Source organism: Myotis lucifugus, unplaced genomic scaffold, assembly GCF_000147115.1.
Source record: "Myotis lucifugus unplaced genomic scaffold, Myoluc2.0 scaffold_397, whole genome shotgun sequence".
NCBI lineage: Eukaryota > Metazoa > Chordata > Mammalia > Chiroptera > Vespertilionidae > Myotis > Myotis lucifugus.
The window spans coordinates 866,473-887,052 of NW_005871445.1; the positions used below are offsets into that span (position 1 = coordinate 866,473).

Genomic DNA, 20,580 nt, shown 5'->3' on the forward strand with positions numbered 1-20,580 from the left:
GGATTTGGGAGCAGAGGAAAAGCCACCTCCACGTGTTGCAGCCACGAAGCCCGGCATTCGCACCCCAGCTCTGCTCTGGCCACTGTCCTGCCTTTGGGAACACCCTGCCTTCTCTGAATCCCAGCAGCTGCGCATGTGAAATGAACAGTCCTGGAGCATCAGCCAGGGTCCTGGCATGAAGCATTTGGCATACTCAGCTGGGATGAGCTAGTAGTCATAAGGGGACTACTTACAAAGGGTGTGGGCGGGGTTAAGGGACTCCTGCGAGGGCAGAGAAGCCCCTAAGGCCTGGCAAACAGGGAATTGGGACCAATCCTTGGCTTGAAATGATAGAGGCAGGGTGTGGTTACCAAACCTTGAAGTTGCCCAACAGGAGCTATGGCCCTTGGCAGAGGAGCCCGGCCACCGTCAACCCACACCCGGCAGGAAGAAGCCAGGGGAGTGACTTCCCCAACCTCTCCGCTTAAATGCCAAGCTCCTTCCAGCACATCTGGTAGATCCTGACCAGAGAGGCTGGACTCCAGAACGAAGCACAGGGTAGGGAGGGGATCTAAAGGAGCAGAGAACACCCCGCACACTTAACACATGATGGGGCTGGCGAGGTTTTAAGGAGAGCATCATCGTAAGTGCCTGGCATTGCAAATGGTCACTCACTACCTATTCGATCCGGCCTATTTGGCATTTATTCTCGAAAGGCCACAATATAACTTTTATTCTCAGGTGGCAAAAGCCAGAATGAAAACAAAGACATGTTTCACCCAGAGTGAAAAAACTTTTACAAAATTGACAGATAACATTTATTAAAACATGTCATACAAAAGGGCATGGTCTCTTCTATAAGAAGAAAATATTAAACAGTAACATTCAGTTAAGTAAAACCATGCTGTACACTGAAGACAGCAATATATATAGACAAAACTATTCAACTTTTGCAACACAGGCATAACAGTTCACAAAATATCAATAAGATATGCACCTAGTGATAATCTGTTTATCATCAAATGGTTTCATGGCCTAAGAGTCACCTGACTTGCATAAATAAAGTAATTTTCTGGAACCTCATAAAAGGAAAGAAGGCAGCAGCAACTGACATTGTGACACAGGCTTCAAGCAAAACTAAAAAAAAAAAAAAAAGTCACATTTGCAAAATGTGTTCCAGCATCTTCCCATAGAATACTATCAGTAGAGATCTAAAATAAGAAACATGTACCTTTAAATATATAAGTAGCAAAGAAAAAACTCAATCAAACAAACCCTGATTTCACTGAATAAAGTTAGTCACCCATGAAAGCAACCTAAACACAAAATTAACTGTGGCATAGATGGGGCGGGGGCTGAGGGAGGGTCCTATGTTGCTTGGTGTCCAGCACTCCTAAGTGATCAGAGACCTTTTCAAAGCAAACACCTGGGTTGGGAGTGACGGAGTCCTCGCCCTCTTGGTGACCAGGGACTGCAGCAAATCCCCCTCCCCAGGGAAGTGCAGTTCTGCCCTTGAGCTCTAACTTCACTTGGAGCAGGCAGCTGGGCCTCTTCCGTAGGAAGGAGCCGCTGAGGCTCAGCAGCTTTCCCAAACAGCTGGAAGTCAGCGCAGGGCCAGTTTAGTTCAGAAAAGCCCACTAGAAAGGAGGAAACCCTCTGGGAAGACTCTCTGAAAGCTGTGGCCAGGAGAGGAGACCGGAGGAAGGTGAGATCTGCATCAGAATCAACAGGCTGGGCCCAGGAGGAAAGGCTGCCGCAGTCCTTCCGTAGACAGTGACGCCTACTTACCAAGTGGATTACTGTAATGTGTACATCTAAAATTAAAGGCATAGTATCAGTACTCACATTAAATACCACTGGTGGCGCCTTGAAGCCCTTTCCCACTGGGAGTAGATCAAACCACAGTTAAGACTCTATAAAATAGAGGACAAATACCTTGGTTGTAGGCCACTGATAGGATCCCTGAAAAACTGTTTGGAAAATGTTACCCACAGCCACCCAAACTTTGGAAGGATAAAGATTTTCTAAAGCTGTACGGAGGCTAAGGAGACAGACTATCCAACCCAGGTTAGGCAGGAAAAACACGTAGTAATACAGCATGAACTCCTACCCCCAAAAAGCCGAGTTTATAGAATTGTCCAAACTAAGGCAATCCCCTTCCCCACCTCTCTGAACATGCCAACATTTCAGATGCCCAACTGTCTCCCAGGGTCTGGCTGGCCTGATTAACAACCCTAATTTTTATGGAAACCTCAACGATCATAAAAAACTTAAAACAATAGAGGTGAGGAACTTGGACTTTAAATTCTACATTTAGTAGCTGATGTGCATATAAGGATTTCAACAAAAAATACAGCTTCACAACTCATGAAGTAAGCCCCAGCACAACTGACTGCTTCCAAATGACACCCGAGGGCTGCCCCCCTGCTCCTGGCCCAGTGCCGCGCTTCATTACTCATGCCGTGGGTGCTGGCTGGCCTCAGCATAACTGAAGGAACGTGACTTCCCCCCAGGATTTTAATTTTACCTCTGGGACTCTTCTCCTCCAATGTCCCAATGCCCGTGTGAATATAATCTTTTATGGGAAACAGGATGTCACACCTTCCAAACAGGCAGACACTGGTTTGCTGATACCATGGAAGAGGGTCATCAGCTGTTGGCAGGACTAAAAGGCCTCTCTGCCTTAGTGCTGACAGATGAAGGGGGGGAAGCAGTTTCTCCTCACACATAATGGCTGGGATCAGACCTAACCCCACTGGCTTCTAACGAGAGAAAGGACAGGAGCCGCTGAGCTTGGTTGTCCAGTCACTCTGTCAGGTCCACAGAGAAAGGACTGGTAATGGTGACGTTTCAACATGAAGAGAATATTAATGTGGCAAACAACCAAGAGGTAATAGCTAGTTTCTAGGTTAAAAAATCAATATATATATATATTTATATATATATGTATTATAATAAAGTTTTAAATACAAAGTGCTTTTTATATATCGAGAATGATACAGTGTTAATGAGTAGATCCCTGTTTTGTAATCTTGATTACAAGAGTTAACTGGTGAGAACTTTCTTTCCTCTTTCTAGACAACGTTCAACAAGTAAACACCTGGTGGTAGAAGCTTAAGGATCAGAGGCCATTGCCAGCGATGTCTGTCACATCAGAGCAAAACCAAACTTTCAAAACAAAATTTCATCCCAAATCCAAGAAAAGTTATTTTTATTTTCAGGAAAAAAAGGTTTCCACTTGGAAGGAATAGACCAGTAAGTTTATGGAAAAGTTGACATAGAGTAGCACCCTGTCCTACCCTGGTGATAATTTCAGGTATATTACAGAGCTTAAAAGCATCCTGAATATAGGCTTGCTTTTCACCCTGAAACATCTGACTGATTGGAGAAAAGGTCTCAGAATAGCTGTTCATCTTGCTGCTTTTGGTAGGTATAGCTAGCTATGTGGACTTGTAAATTTATGCGGCTTTGTCTATAATTTGGGAGCATGAATCTGTAGACTACTTTCTAAAATTAGGATCCTTATTTCCCCCCTTTTAAAACACATCCCAGCGCTCCCAAAAGACCTGGCAGCCTTAGCTCAGTGTGACCCTCTCAGGGAATAAATCTCTCCTATCGATGTAGTTCCAAGACTCCTCTTTTCTTGTGTAGTTTCTCTCCCTTCACTGTGACCTGCCACTCACAATTCTGCTATTCGGCAACTCTCACTCTGACAGCTGGGGGGAGTGTCACTGCAGCACTCTATTTACTCATGAAGTTCACAGGTCATTCTCAGCTGCGACTTTTGGCTCCTTCCCACTAACTGGTCACTGACTGACCTCTTTGGGAAGAACCATCTAAGATAGAGCAGAAGGCTACAGCAGCCAATGGTACCGTGGTCAGTCACAGCAGGCTAAACGTCTACTAGCCGTAGAGCAGGTCCCACTGTGTGGATGCTACAGTTAAAACCTAACGGATTTGGGACAGCAAGCCAATTAGAAATATCTATCTCTGGCACACTAGAGAATTATAATTAGATACAATTGTTCAAACTAAATGCTAGTACTAAATACAAAATTCTGCCTTATCAAGAGTCTGAAACACACTGTGACAGTGGCGTCTTACGGAAACCGAAGCTTGTACCATAAGCTGTTTTACACTTCAACTGTCACCCTCTTACTATCTCCTTAGTTTTAGTTAAAATACCGTTTTAGAAAGAATAAAACCAGATGAAAGCTCTGTTAATCAATTTCGCATCCTAAGAATCACATTGTTTGTGGCTTTTACATAAGTAGCATTTCATTCAGTAAAGCAGCTACCAAAACAAATCCACATTACCTAAGTATCTATAGCAAGAGCAAAATAAGCTTCCATGACCTTGTAACAAGTGATCAAAAACGGCTACCACCTGAACGGGAACTGGTGGGCTAGCGTCCAGTTCCAAGTGCAGGTATCTCCATCACCAAGTCCACCTGCCCCCATCACAACAAGCCTAACGGTGTACCCGGCCAGCTGGAAGGGGGGTTACCCCCATTACCTACTCCAGACCTGGACTAGAACATACAAATCTGAGGAACTGGATTTTTTTAATTGGCCTACTTAGAACTGGTCTTTCAGAAATATCTTCCATTTTTTTTAAGCTTCTCTCATAATAGCAAGTAGCACACATCATCTGTGCCCAGATTTGCATAATTACCATCTTTTATTTTGGTGCCTGCCACTCAAGGGCCAGATACTATTTTTAGTTAGCCTCAGTTGTATTCTGCTCAGCCTTCGCAGCTTCGTAAGACTTGGTACAAGAAGTCACGTGCCTGTGGAAACTGTCCCTCCACATAAATCTCTTTGCACAGATATTACACTCATATGGCTTTATGCCTGTGTGAATTTTCATGTGGCCCACGAGGTGATGCTTCATTTTGAATTTCTTACCACAGACACCACAGCCATAAGGCCGAAGACCGAGATGCATACTCATGTGGCGGTCTCTCTGGCTCTTGTGAGTGAAACTTTTCCCACACTGACAAGGATACAGCTTGTCAGTGGCCGAGAATCCCAAGTGGGAAGCTTCTTCTTTAATCCCTGTTACCATTTCAATATTCTCACTGTAGCCTGCTGGTAGGGCAGCCTCCTGTCTGTGCCCAATCAGATTGCCCTCTGACCTCTCTCCAGAAAACTCTTCCATGGAAGAGCCATAGAAATCCACCTGCTCATCGTAATTGCTTTCATCAGCCTGTTCGTCAAATTCTGCTTCCACTTTTTTCTCTACAATGTGAAAGTCTTCCTCTACTCCCGAAGGCTGGACCGAGTGCTCCGCCTGCATGTTGTTGATGGACTCAGTGACCTGGTGTTCATCGTAGGGCGCGTGCACGTCCATGCCCTCGCACGCCTGCTCAAAGCGCTCGGGCTTCACGTGGATCCAGCGCTTGTGAGCCATTATGCTGGGCTTGCTGTACAGAGGCCGGGTGTAGTGGAACTCGGCACTGTCGCTGGCCGCCTCCTCCCCGTCCTGGCTTGCCATTTCAGTGCTCAGCCGGTCGTGCTCTGTGGACGAGTTGCTGGGAAGGTATTCGTGCTCAGTGAGCTGAGATGACAGCTCGTCTTTGGTGCTCTCCTCTTCATTCTCTCCATCCCTCAGTTCCTGGGATTTGGGGAAGTCGGTATGGCTCCCAGAGCCCAGCTCGAAGCTCTCTACCAGGCCATTGTAACTACTGCTGCTTGGAGACTGATGATCGCTGCTATGATTTAGCTTTTGACAAAGGACGGTAGGGTTTCCCTCTAAAACCTCAGTGCACTTGTCTACCACATGCCACATCTGGAGGAAGCTTGCTGCTGTTAAGTAACTAACAATTTCTGGAGCGGGCATTACTAGACGTCCCGTGTAACTAGACAGGAGAATGTTCTCAAACACTCTTGGGTTCATCACATCAGGCAAAACAATCCTCCTGCTGTTTTTCAGAAGCACCTGGTCACAAAAGTAGGGCGAACTGGCAGCAAGAACAGCTTTGTGTGCCCGGAAAATGTGGCCTTGCACAACAATGGAGACATCACATAATTGTCCTTGCTGGCGCTGCTGGTTCAGTTTCTGCAGAATGGTGCTGGAAAAATCAGGAAATTCTACTCGAAAAGAGTTTGTTCCAGGCTCCATTTCATCACAAATCTTGTTCAGTGCTACAAAAGAAAGAAAAATGAGTACTAGTGCCATCCCAGAGAGAAACTTATTGATCACTAAGAAAACTGAGACGGGTCCCACAGTGCCACCAGAGTCTCGCCTGTGGGCATTGGTGGGTGGAGCATTCATTCCCTGTAGGGAGCAGCTATAGGGTTAAGCCTCCGACTGACCTGTTGGCAAAGCCACAAACAAGTCTCAGCTTAGGGGACACAGCCCTCTCAGCATAATTCAGCTTGACCTTATGAAGCTCCCTAGATCTTATCTGGGTAGCTAATGGGCTGAGGGAGATGCACCAAGTGCTGCCAAAACAAGTGAAACTCACAAGAACATTGTAACTATGGTGACCACTACCTTGTTTACCTCTGGCTATAAAATAAAGGCTCAGCTTGCTGTCTGGATCTCTCCCTGTGGCCTTAGCCAGGCACAGGAAGATCCACTTAGACCAGGGGTGGGCAAACTTTTTGACTCGAGGGCCACAATGGGTTCTTAAACTGGACCGGAGGGCCGGAACAAAAGCATGGATGGAGTGTTTGTGTGAACTAATATAAATTCAAAGTAAACATCATTACATAAAATCAAACGGGCCGGATCCGGCCCGCGGGCCGTAGTTTGCCCACGGCTGACCTAGACCCAGCTTATTCTCTTTGTCTGTCTTTTCTACATCCTTCGCCGCACCCCCTCGAGCTCACCGAACCCTTGGCTGTGCTGGCACGGCACAATTCCCCAGAGCAAGACTGGCAGGTATGAGTGTGCCAAGAGTAGGAACCACCCACCACTCATCATGGTATTAACTCTTCATTTTGCCTGTGTCTGAAAACCCAACAGATTTATCAGTGGTATTTATGATATCACTCTAATCTATATCTAAGTATTGCTAAATACCAGGTAGGAGATAAAAGTATAAGATAAAAGAACCAGACAACCAAAGCAAAGATTGCAAGTCAACAATGAGAGATAGGGAGAGATGCCAAGAGAAGAAATGAATGTTTCTTGAGTATATAATGTCCCTGGTATGTAATTACTATATATGAATATACCCATTTTTCAATTAATCTTTATAATGACTCTGCAAATATAGGGATTGATATTCAAGTTCAGTGATTTCAAGCAACTATGCCAAGCTCAAAATAAAAGTTTTTATTAAGATGGGACTTGAATCTAGGTTTCTATGACTCCAAAGCCTATGCTATTTTCCCTATCACATCATTCTGCTGCTTCTTAGAAGATGCCAAAATACCAAGTAGTCATTAATAATTTTAAAAGGTAAGACAGTGTTTTAAGAATGAAGTATTAGTTGATGGTTTATACCTCTTAACATGTTTCATCATAACTTAAAACAAAAATAGACCAAGAAACAAACTATTTAGATACTTGCAGTTTCAAAAAGGAAAGAAAACTATGTAAAAGTATAGATTAGAAGTATGTAAACAGATTCTCTGCTTGACCTCATCACTGTAGAATTTTGTTTTTAGCTAACTGGAAAAAAACATGGGGAGAGGGACTAATACACACAAGTGGGATTAGTTCTCTTATAAAAGAGACACCCGGAATTCCCTGTAAGGACAGGACAGGGAATTCTACCGATGAACCAGGGAGTGACACTGAATTTTCTGCCCCCTTGACCTTGGACTTCCCAGCCTCCAGAACTTTGAGGAGTAAATTTCTATTTATTTTGTTACAGTAGCCCAAGTGGACTAAGATACCACATCAGCACAAAAAGAGCTAACTCATTTTGTTCAAATGGATATTAGTTTCCTGCTATATGGATTTATCATAACTTAAGCAGTTCTCTCCTTACAGAATTTTAATTGTCCAGTTTGAAATGATGAGCAATGCTATAATGGACATCTGTGCATAACTATCTTGGCATATCTTTGAAATATCCATAGATTAATCTCTACCAGTGGAATTGCGGGGTCAAAGAAAGGGCTGTGCATTTGACATTCTGATATGTATTACCAAACTACTTTCCAGAAAGGTTGCACCAAGCCACACTCCTACCCACAGTAATGACAGTACCTACTCCCCCACACTCTACCAACATTGGATGTTATCAAATAAGATCTTAAAAATTTGGCAAATCACCAAAGTGACTAATCTATGATTCATTGTTGTTTTGACCAACATTTCTTTAATTATTATATAAGATACTCTTTACTCATGTTTACTGGTCATTTGTTTTTCCTATAAATTATCAGTCATATCCTTTGCTCAAATAAATTGGGCAATTCATCTTACTGATTTGTAGTTTTTTTTGTAAATTCATGAAATTAACTTTGAAATGTATGTAAATTACCCAATCTTTACTTTTACGGCTTCAGGGCTTTGTGTTAGACATGGAAAAGCATTCCTAACTCCAAGGTTATTTTTAAAAAGTAAACAAAAATTATTTAGGCTTTTTCTTGGTACATTTTTTAAAAAGCATGTTAAACCTTTAATATATAAAGTTTATTTTGGCATAAAGAGAAATATTGGGATCCAGCCCTTTCCCCTCCAAAATGGCTAGCCTACTTTTCCAACACTATCATTGAATATCCACTTTTTCTTCAAGATTCAAGTATGTGTTGTAGAATTTTAAATGACTGACAATAGACTTTTATTTTTTTTAAGTATATTTTATTGATTTTTACAGAGAGGAAGGGAGAGGGATAGAGTTAGAAACACTGATGAGAGAGAAACATCGATCAGCTGCCTCCTACACATCCCTTATTGGGGATCAAGCCTGCAACCAAGGTACATGCCCTTGACCGGAACCGAACCTGGAACCCCTCTTCAGTCTGAGGGCGATGCTCTATCCACTGAGCCAAACCAGTTAGGGCTGACAATAGACTTTTAAAAACAGTTCTACAAACATAAATGCCATAGCACTGTTATAGAAAACTAGAGGCCCAGTGCACGGATTCGTGCACACTGAAAGGAAATTAATTAGAAGGTGGCCAGTGGGGTGGGACTGGGCGAGATGGGCTGAACACACCCTGGAGCCAACCTCCCGTGGTCCCTCCTCAGCTAGCCATACCTGGGGCGGCACCGGGGCTCGAAGGGCATCTGTGGAGTGAGCGGGGTCCCTCTGGCAGGTGGAGTCCCTTGGCCTGGCCTGCGGGGATCGGGCTGAAACCAGCAGTCCGACATCCCCCGAGGGGTCCCGGAGTGCGAGAGGCACTCTGCAAAGTTGCTGTCCCTGGACAGCTCCTGCATTGAGCGTCTGCCCCCTGGTGATCACTGTGCATCATACCTACCGGCATGTCATACCTACCATCTCACCCAGTCGCTTAGCCTTTTATATATATAGAGTAGAAAGCTCTAGAGGTCAGTTCCTCCATAAAAACAATCAGTAAGCTGTTAAAATTATCAGAATCAACTATTTTGGAACCCTGGAATCTGATCAGACACTTATAGTAACTTATAGCCTCTCCCTTGTAGAAGGGAGAGGCAGCTAACCTTGCTAAGAAAGCAGTGTGCCCAAACCCGCTACAATCCCTTCCTCAGCCCTGCCATAGCCTGGGGGACATTGGCCCACATTCCTACAGTGCTGGCTGATGCCAGGGTGGACAACAGGGCCATGTCCTCCCAAAATTGGGGTTTTTACCCCTGGCCAGTCTGGTAGACCCACACAGCTTTGTTTGGATTCCTCAGGTTGCAGTGGCTTCCCCAGCAGCATCTATCATAAGGTTTAAAAAAAACCAACATATGTTCCCCTGCATTCCTCTGGGTCAAAGCATTTAAGGAAATCTTTGTCAAGTCACAGTCTGACCACATAGATAAAGCAACAGAAACTTCAGTGACTATATACAACAAGGAATACTATAGACTTTGAAAAATAGTTTGGAAAAAAACACTGTTCAAACAGGCCACTGCAGCCCTCAACGAGTAATAAAGGAAATTGCCTCGGAGGGGAAGAATCTATTTCAAGAGCCACCACATTAGAATACTCAAAATGTTCCAGTTCTTAACCAAAACTAAAAACTACACAAAGAAAAAGGAAAATATGGAGTATTCACAGGAAAAAAAGAATCAGAAATTCCAGACATTGCAAGCACTCGTTAAAGATGTTAAATCAATCATCTCGTGTATCAAATTGCTAAAAACAAAACGAAAACCTTACATGACAAAGAACTAAAGGAAATCAGGGAATAATGTCAATGAAGAGTCAGAAATTATAGAAAGGAACCAAATAGAAATTCTGGAGCTAAAAAGAATAATAGCTGTGTTATAGGCTGAATTATATCCCTTCTCCCATTCACATGTTGAAGCCCTGTAACCTCTAGTACCCCAGATGTAGCTATATTTGGATATAAGATCTTTAAAAGGCAATTAAGTTAAAATGGGGCCATCAGGGTGGGCTTTAATAGAATCTGACTGGCCTGTTGGTAAGAAATGAAATTTGGACACAGTGGGAAAGTGGCCATCTGCAAGCTAAGAAGTGCTCAGGAGAAACCAAATCTTCTAACACCACAATCTCAGACTTCTGGCCTCTAGAATTGTGTGTGTGTGTGTGTGTGTGTGTGTGTGTGTGTGTGTGAGAGAATTCTGTTATTTAAGTCACCTAGTCTGTGATGTTTTGTTATGGCAGACCTAGGAAACAAATATGAGCTGAAATTAAAAATTCATAAAAGGAATTTAATGGCTGACTTAAGCAGGCAGAAGAAAAAAAATCAGCAAATTCAAAGATAAAGCAAATGATATTATCCAGCCTGAGTAGTAGAAAGAAAGAAAAATGAACACAATCTGAGGCACCTGTGGGGCACTATTAAATGTACCAACACTAACATGCACATCATGGGACTCTCTGAAGAAGAAAGGGTAGAAAAGATATTTAAAGAACAATGGTCAAAAACTTCCCAAATTTGATAAGACACACCTACACATCTAGAAGCTCAACAAACTCCAAGCGGGATAAAATTAAAGAAATCACATGAGATACATCGTAAGTCAAATAGTAGAAAGCCAAAGACAAAGGATAATCTTCAAAGCACAAGAAAGAAGCAACTCATCACGTAAAAGGGCTTTTCAGTAAGATTAACAACTAATTTCTCATCAGAAACCATGGAGGCAGTGGACCACATTTAAAGTGATAGAATAAGGCAGTGGTATGACATTTAAAGAGCTAGAAGAAAAATCTGTCAACCATGAATTCTATATATGGCAAAACTATTCTTTCAATAATGAAGAAGAGGCAAGCCCAGGACGGGTAGCTCAGTTGATTAAAGCATCATCCCAATATGCTAAGGGTATGTACAAGAATCAACCAATGAATGCATAAGTAAATGGAATAACAAATTGATGTTTCTCTCTCTGTGTGTCTCCCTTCCTCTCTCTCTAAAATCAATCAATCAATAAAAATTATTTTAAAAGAATGAAGGGGAAATTAAGACATTTCCAGATAAACAAAATCTAAGTAAACAAAATCTAAGGGTATTGTTACCAGTAAACCTCCCCCACAAGAAATGATAAAGGGAGGTCCTTTAGGATGAGATAAAAGAACATTAGATAGTAATTCAAAGCTATATACAGAAATAAAGACTACTGAAAAAGGTAACAACATAGGTAAATATAGAAACTGATATTATGCTTGGTTTATAACTCCTCCTTTTTCCTATATGATTTAAAAGATAAATTAATAAAACAATAATTATGAATCTATGTTAATAGGCATACAAAGTAAGAAGATGTAATCTATGACAATAACCATATTAAAGGGAGGGACGAAGATGCATAGGAGCAGGGTGTTTACATACTATTGAAACTAGGTTACAATTAGTCAAACTAGGTTGTTATACATTTAAGATACCGACTGTAAACTTCAATGTAACTAGCAGGAAAATAACAAAAAATACATATGAAAAGAAGGGAATCAAAACTGAATACAAAAAAGTTAAAAAAACAAACATTTAAAAAAGATAGTGATAGAGGAACTGAGGAACAAAAAGCATACATGATATTAAAAAGACAAATAGCTAAATGATAGAAGTAAATCCTTCCTCCAATTAAAAGGCAGAGATTAGGAGAATGGATTACAAAACATGACTTATTTATATGTTGTCTATAAGAGACTTACTTCCAACATAAAGGCACAAAGAGGTTGAAAGTAAAACGATAAAAAAAATATTGCATGCAAAGAGTAACCAAAGAGAGCGGGGGTGGCTATATTGGGGTCAGCAAAATAGATTTACAATTCTGAGTACATAAAACAGAGTTTATTGCTGTATTATTTATTAATTATTGTATTACTTTCCATACAAACTACAGACCTACTTTTGCCCATCCCTATATTACCATCAGACAAAACAGATTTTTAAGTCACAAAGGTTACAAGAACAAAGAATACTATATATTGATAAAAGATTCAATCTATCAAGAAGATATAACAATTATAAACACACATATATGTATACACACCTAACAAGAGAAACATAATGAAGCAAAATATGATGAAGCAAAAATGGACAGAACTGAAGAGAGAAGCAGACAGATCTATAACAGATGGACTTCAACGCCTCATTTCCAATAATTGATAGAAAAAACAGACAGATCCATAAGTAAATAAAGGTATTGAACAATATTATAAATCAATTATACCTACAAGACATATACAGAACACACACAAAAAAGGGAATGCAGTTCTGATACATGCTACAACCTGGATAAACATAATGCTAAAAACGAAACATCATACTAAACATTAACTTAAATAAGTCAGATACCAAAGTACAAATGTTGTATATTTCCACGTATGTGAAATATTTATAACAGCAAACTCATAGAGACAGACAGTAGATCAGAGGTTACCATGGACTCAGGAGAGTTATTGCTTAATGGGTAGAGTTTATGTTTGGGGTGAGAAAAAATTGGTGCTGGTTGCACAACAAGTACAATGAATGCCACTGAACTGTACACTTGAAAATGGTTAAAATGGCAAACTAACGATATATATATATATTTTACCACACATTAAAACAACTGGGAAAAAATCATATAACTTTCTTTTTAACTGTGTCAATTGCAATTTAATAAGTATCTGATCTGCCATAATTTTGGGTGAGTGTGGCTTTCTACATATTTCCTGATCTTAGTAACATGCAAAGCCTGAACTTTAAAGGCTTTTCTGTTATATAAGCGATATATACAAAGTTACAGGCAGTTTTGAGCTATAAAAATAGTATAACTCCTGTTTCAATTGTTTAAAAGACTTTAACAGAAGTAATGAATTAGCTCGCTAAAAACAATATAAAATACTGTATGTAAGGGCCTATGAGGGATCTTTAAGATGAACAAGGCATCTCACCGTCCAGAGTTTATAATCTGGTAGGGGAGATTAAAAAAACAAACAAACAAACAAACAAACTTGAATACAACCCTGTTATTCAACCCAAAGCCACCAGGAATTCAGGGGAGGGAACCTGGTATACCCTACAGTTATATATCTTGTCACTATAAATTTTGGTGTCACCAGGGTAAGAGGAAGACTTGAAGGCAGCGTATAATTCTTCCCATTTACCACATCCTAACCAAAATAATCTAAGAAGTGTGGAAAAGTTGGCTTGAGCCCTAGAAAATAGAGACCAGAGTTATCTATATGCCACAAACTTTAATTAAGGGTATAGCAGAGATGTGGTCAGACTGAAAGGAGCTGTTGCCCCAGCAACGCCACCTGCAATACCAGGCAATCCTCATATAGTGCAGCAACTGAGTCAGAAGACCACTAGTACCTGTTCATTTGGAAGGTCTGTAACTAAAAAGTGAGGGTGGACCGTGGGACAGGTCCTGCAGATTGGCAATATTCAAAAGTGGTTGCACTGGGATACCAAAGGTTGCCTTTGGTAGAGATTTCTTTTTTAAAAAACCTGATATGAGGATGGGGCTCAGTAGTAGCCCAGGAAGGAAGCAAAGACATCGCTCATCATTTGCCAGCTGAGCAAGAGACTACAAGGTCCCTGGTATCACTTTCACCAACAACAAGGAAGAAAGTGCAGAGCTCAAGCTCTCCTGAGAGTACCTAATAGCCTCTGGCCCCAGCCATTCCCTTAAGCCAGTGGTTGGCAAACTGCGGCCCCTTGAGTGTGGCTCTTCCACAAAATACCCCGTGCGGGCGCGTATGTACAGTGTGATTGAAACTTCGTGGCCACACTGAAGGGGCCAAAGAGCCGCATGTGGCTCGCGAGCCGTGGTTTGCCGACCATGGCCTTAAGCTAAGCTCTGGTGTTGGTATGGTTCAGGCTGTCCACCAGCAAAAGAGCTAAGAGTTTATTCTAACAGCACCCAGATATACCATGAAAGACCAAAACCAATCCACCCAAAAGGGAGAAAATTTCAAACCTGAACAGAATGTTTCCCTCTAAAAAATTAATAAACAGAATAAAAGCAACATGGTTTTATTCTGTTAAATGGGGTCTGTAAATAGATTCTACAATAACAAAAAGAAGAAAATAGCAAGAGATAAAGAGTACAGTTTAGATAGCATTTTTAAATAACTATCTTATGAAAACAACTTATGACAACATGGTCTATATGAATGAAGTATAAGGAAGAAGAGATAAAACAGCAGAATGATATATAAAAAAAGAGCTCACTGACTTAAAGGAAAGATGTAAGAAAACTAATAGAGCAGAAATTTAAACAGGCAATAAGCAGCAGAATTTCGACTATAGAAAATGGAATCAATGATGTGGAAGGCACGTTGGGGAACTTCTATCAGAATCCAGGAGGAGGATAATAATATGAAAACAGCAAGAGAGAAGATAATAGAACAGAAGAACAGAGACTACAGATAAAATGCACCACAACATATGGTTGATTACTGTCTTTGAGAGAAAGAACAAAATGAATGGAGAAGGAATAATCAGGTAAAATATTTAATAGACGAAAACTTCCCTGAGTAGAAAACCTTCAGTATTCAGAAGAGGCTTTCAGTGGGGACAAATTAGCCCCAGATAAAAAGCAATGCTGGTCTTGCTAGGCAAAGCTTAAAAATAAGCCTCAAAAGGATCAAACTATTTCCAAGGAACTTAATTGTGTTCCAGACAATGCTTGAGAATATTTACATTACAGAAAAATATCCAGAACCCAAGAAGGTAAAATTCATGTCTGGTACCCATTAAAAAATCACCATGCATACAAAAAAGCAGAAAAATGTAGTCATAGTAAGGCGAGAGAAAAAAAATCAATAGAAACAGACCTAGAATGACAGATTTATACAATTAGTAGAAAATTTTACATTCCATATGTTCAAGAAAATAGAGGACAATTAAGCATATTAGGTACAGAAGGAAAAAAGAACCAAGTTGGACTTTTATTTTTTTTAATTATTTTTATTGATTTCAGAGAGGAAGGGAGAGGGAGAAAGAGATAGGAACATCAATGATGAGAGAGAATCATTGATCGGCTGTCTCCTGCATGCCCCCCACTGGGGATGAAACCTGCAACCTGGGCATGTGCCCTTGACCGGAATCGAACCTGGGACCTTTCAGTCTGCAGACCGACGCTCTATCCACTGAGCCAAACTGGCTAGGGCCAAGTTGAACTTTTATAGATTAAAATCAACATTGACTTCTGAAAGGAAAAATCATGTTGAAAATGTAGAGATGCTGGTGCTATTCACTGCGTACATTTACCTTGCTAATAAAACTACACAAGTATGTGAATAGTAGCAAGAAAACTAATCAAGATTGGTATTTTTTATTATATTAACTAGAGGCCTGGTGCAAGAAAATCATGCACTGGGGGGGGGGGGGTCCCCTCAGCCCAGCCTGTGCCCTCATAGTTCAGGAGCCCTCGGAGGATGTCCGACTGATGGCTTAGGCCCGCTCCCCATGGGAGTAGGACATCCTTAGCACTGCCTCGGAGGTGGAAGAGGCTCCTGCCACTGCTGCTGTGCTCACCAGCCATGAGCCTGGCTTCTGGCTGAGCAGCACTCCCCTGTGGGAGCACACTGACCACCAGGGGGAAACTCCTGCGTTGAGTGTCTGCCCCCTCGTGGTCACTGAGCATCATAGTGACCAGTTGTTCTGCTGTTGGGCTGAAATTGGTTCTCCAACATCTGCCAAGGGGTCCTGGATTGTGAGAGGGCACAGGCCAGGCCGAAGAACCCCACTGGTGCATGATCGGGGCTGGGGAGGGACCATGGGAGGGTGCCAGGGCATGTCTGACCCATCTCGCTCAGTTCCGATCGGCCGGACCCCAGCAGCAAGCTAACCTACTGGTCAGAGTGTCTGCCCCCTGGTGGTCAGTGCACATCATAGTGAGCAGGTGAGTGGCCTTAGCATATCATTAGCATATTATGCTTTGAATGTTTGAACAGTTGACCAGATGGCTGGACACTTAGCATATTGGGCTTTTATTATATAGGATGTCCATCCTATGCATTCTTAGATTCTTCCTTTGTTATTTTAAAATAAACTTTTAATTTTGAAATAATTTCAGCTTTATAGAAAAGTTGTAAAGGATGTTGAGTGTTCCCATACAACCCTCACCCAATTTTCTTTAATGTTAACATCTTACATTACCATAGCACATTTGTCAAATAAAAAACCAACCCTGGTAAATGCCTATGTAATTTTGCAGAATTAAAATCTCCAGACCGTGGTCAATCAGCACCCCTATATTTTCTCCTAATTGGAATACTCTAGCCAAAGAACTTAGTAAAACCTCTTTTAGGATTTCTAAAAAACATGCTACTTACTTTATGAAGTATATCAACTATACTTCAATAATTTTATTTTTTAAAGAAGGTATTCCCGGCCCATGTGGCTCAGTTAGTTGGAGCGTCGTCCTGTGCACCAAAGGGTCATGGGCTCATACCAGGTTGTAGTTTGAGGGATGCTCTCTCTCTCTCTCTCCCCCTCTTACTTCCTCTCTCTCCCTAAAAAAATAAAAATAAACAATACAAATATAAATAAAAAAGAAGGGCCTACCCAGTTTGGCTGAGTGGATAGAGTGTTGGCATGCAGACTGAAGGGTCCTGGGTTCAATACCGGTCAAGGGCACATACCCTGGTTACGGGCTTGATTCCCAGTAGGGGGCGTGCAGGAGGCAGCCGATCAATGATTTTCTCTCATCATTGATGTTTCTCTCTCTCTTTCCCTCTCCCTTCCCCTCTTTAAAATCAGTAAGAATATATTTTTTTAAAATAATAAATAAATAAAAATAAAAAAGAAGGTATTGTTCTAGCCATTAACTCCCCACTTATCAGTCATTCTGCCAATATATTACAATAAAGCCAGGGAAATGTTTTTAACTTAGCCTCTCATATTCATTAGAATTCAGGAGAAGAAGCTCAAATCAAGAAAGCAGAATGCAGAAAGGTACTTGTTTCATGAAAATTAACTACATACCAACAAAATAAAAGGAAAGTTTTTTTTCCTCAATATGTTACAAACAAGATGGAAAACTTTCCAAACTTATTTTAGACTTGGGGCCTGGTGCACGAAGATTCGTGCACTGGGGGTGGGTCCCTCAGCCCGACCTGCACCCTCTCCAATCTGGGAGCCCTCAGGGGACCCCTCTCCAATCCGGGAGTTTCTGTCTGTCTTTGCGATCATATGAGCGAATTGTCTGAGACCCCAAACCCAGTTTGGTTTGTTGCTCACAGAATAATAGAGGCATTTTTTTTCTTTGCGTCATTGGTGGAGATTTCCTGGAAGTTTTAGGATATCTTCCCTTTAATTTTTCCTACACACTCTGATTTTACTTATGTTTCTCACCTTTGCTTTCCCTCCATTCCCCACTGCAACAGTAACTTGCTCCAGGCTCACTTTGCTCTAGTGTCTAGGACAGCGGTTCTCAACCTGTGGGTTACGACCCCTTTGGCGGTCGAACGACCCTTTCACAGGGGTCGCCTAAGACCATCCTGCATATCAGGTATTTACATTACGATTCATAACAGTAGCAACATTACAGTTATGAAGTAGCAACGAAAATAATTTTATGGTTGGGTCACAACATGAGGAACTGTATTTAAAGGGCCAGAAGGTTGAGAACCACTGGTCTAGGACAGTGGTCGGCACACTGTGGCTCGCGAGGCACATGCGGCTCTTTGGCCCCTTGAGTGTGGCTCTTCCTAAGCCTTAGGAGTACCCTAATTAAGTTAATAACAATGTACCTACCTATATAGTTTGTTTAAAAAACTTGGCTCTCAAAAAAAGTTTCAATCGTTGTACTGTTGATATTTGGCTCCGTTGACTAATGAGTTTGCTGACCACTGGTCTAGGAGATCCGTCTGCCACCAGAACTACGATTCCCAGAATTCCTGGTGCTCCCCACACTCTGGGTTTCGGCTTCAGGTCCTGGGGCTGCCACCAGAACTACTATTTCCAGAATTCCTGGTGCTCCCTGTGCTCTTGGTTTTCCCTTCCTGCTCTGTCTCTGTCCCATGGCCTCCCACTCTGCCAAGTCCTCCAAGCCGCCAGCTCTCCCTTTCTGCTCACTGTCTGGTGGCTTGGGGAACTTGGCTCCACTCTCTGCCGGCTCTCCCACTTTGCTCTCCACCTGGCGCCTGTGTATGCAAATTAACCTGCCATCTTTGTCGGGTTAATTTGCATACGCAACTGATTGGCTGGTGAGTGTAGCGGAGGGATGGTCAATTTACATGTTTCTCTTTTATTATATAGGATAAAGGTAAGGTAAAAAAATAGCTCATGAAAATTATATAGAGCATATTCCACTAATTTTAAGAGGCAATTTTTTTCACATTTTTTAACTTCTTAAATCAGGATGTTGGCACAAAGTGCAACACAATGTAAAAGCATGAACACAATTCTGAATTGAAAAGTATTCAAAAGAGAAGGAATGTTAAGAAGTTTAATGTACAATTTAACCTATTTCACTTATTCTTTCTTGTTATATATGCATTAGAATATCATTGAAAATATCTAAATAAGCCTAAAAATGTTTCCAATAAGAAATTTTAAAAGCCTAAATAATAAGAAAGTATATGTCATAGCTTAATTCGCAGTGTTTTTTCTCCCTTTGGTGGTACATAAAATAATCAATGTTATCTAGGATTCAACACGGTAGTAATTCAGCTGCCACATCTTATAAGAAAGTTTGATAAACTATCTTACAGGCAAGTTGACAGTTTAAATATGAGCATAAACTAAAGGCATCACTTAAAGAAATAACACATAATTTTGCATTATTATAATAAAAAACCCCTATTTTTCCAACCCTATGAGTTTTCTTCATGTGAAAAGCAAAATCTTCCTCGAATTTCCTACTTATGCAGTAGACTCCTGCACTGAATCCATGGAATATGGAGGAAGGAGGAGAGCCACGGTGGGACCTGCTAGAAGTAGAAAACTTGAGGAAGATTCTAACAGAATTCTTTTAACCAAACTCCTAAGGACCTTGGCTGCGAAGAGAGCAGGTTATTAATAAATTTGGTTCAACTAAATACTATTCCTAAAAGCTACAGAGTGAAGTTCTTAAATCACATTTTCAAAGAGCTTGTTAGTTCCAGGTGTCTCCAATGAGCAATTTTTTCCGCATTGTGGTAAAACACACTTAACATAAAATTTACCATTTTAAAGTGCACACTTTGTGGCATTTTGTACAATCGCAATGTTGTGCAACCATCACCTCCATCCATTTCCAGAATGTATGGTCCCAAACGAAAACTCTGTATCCAATTAGACACTAACTCTCCCCCATTCCCTCCTCTCCCAGCCCCTGGTAAACTATATTCTACTTTCTTTCTCTATGAATTTGCCTATTTTAGATATCTCCTGTAAGTGGACCAATACAATAGTTATTCTCTTGTGTCTGGCTTATTTCTCCAGTGAGTACTCCTGTAAAGCAGAGAGTGAACCCCAAATGCTTAGGTTTCTCATCACTGACTAGTCCCTGTACGTACTGACCATCTCTGAACACAGCACACAGCTCTCCCAGAAACCCTGCTACTGTTCCCTGAGCCCCAAGGGCAGAGAGTCTCAGGCCGGCCCTTCCTTACGCTGCAGACAGGTCCAGTGAAGCAGCTGCTGAGAGCCCTGGAGGCCATCCTGGGGTGAGTGATGGAGCAAAGGGAAGGAGGGAGCCGTGCAGCGGGCCTGAAGAACCGTGGGTGAGAAAAGGCAGGGGTTCATCAGTCACCGGAGCTCTGAGATGGCCGCCGTCTGCCCGCTAGGGGCTCCTGCACCCTGACACTGAGATGGGCAGACACCTGTCAGAGTTGAGCCAGACTGCGGGCTAGTCACTGAGAATGTCACCAGGACAGGAAGCTTCGAGGGGTCATGAGTCACCTTCCATGGCTCAGCGGTCGGGGCAGGCCGGCCCGCCCTGCCCAGACAACCCGTCAGGGGAGGCAAAAACAGGAGAGGAAGCCAGAACCGGCGGACTCAGAGCAACACCGGTGGCCGAAGAGCCGGACCGACAGGCAGGCCGAGAATGGGAATAAGGGCCAAGAGGGAAACACGGGGTCCAGAGACACAGAAGCAAGGCGGAGGCCGAGATAAAAAAAAGGTTCC

The 20,580-nt window shown here is 41.9% G+C and overlaps 1 protein-coding gene across 4 annotated transcripts in view; it reads right to left on the reverse strand.

Moving 5' to 3' along the window:
- Nucleotides 1-773: 773 nt before the first annotated feature.
- ZBTB43 (zinc finger and BTB domain containing 43) overlaps nucleotides 774-20,580 on the reverse strand; it is a 20,603-nt gene continuing 796 nt past the window's right edge. Inside the window, exons 2-3 of one of the 4 annotated variants that reach the window (XM_006102114.3) lie at nucleotides 4,888-6,126; nucleotides 774-1,793 (exon numbers count right to left, since the gene is read on the reverse strand). In XM_006102114.3, the coding sequence (XP_006102176.1) occupies nucleotides 1,393-1,793; nucleotides 4,888-6,103 (1,617 nt within the window). In that variant the 5' untranslated portion in view covers nucleotides 6,104-6,126 and the 3' untranslated portion in view covers nucleotides 774-1,392. Of the gene's footprint in view, nucleotides 1,794-3,173; nucleotides 6,127-20,580 lie in introns of those variants that run through there. The other 3 variants (XM_023743529.1, XM_014467459.2, XM_006102115.3) reach the window with 3 other exon arrangements.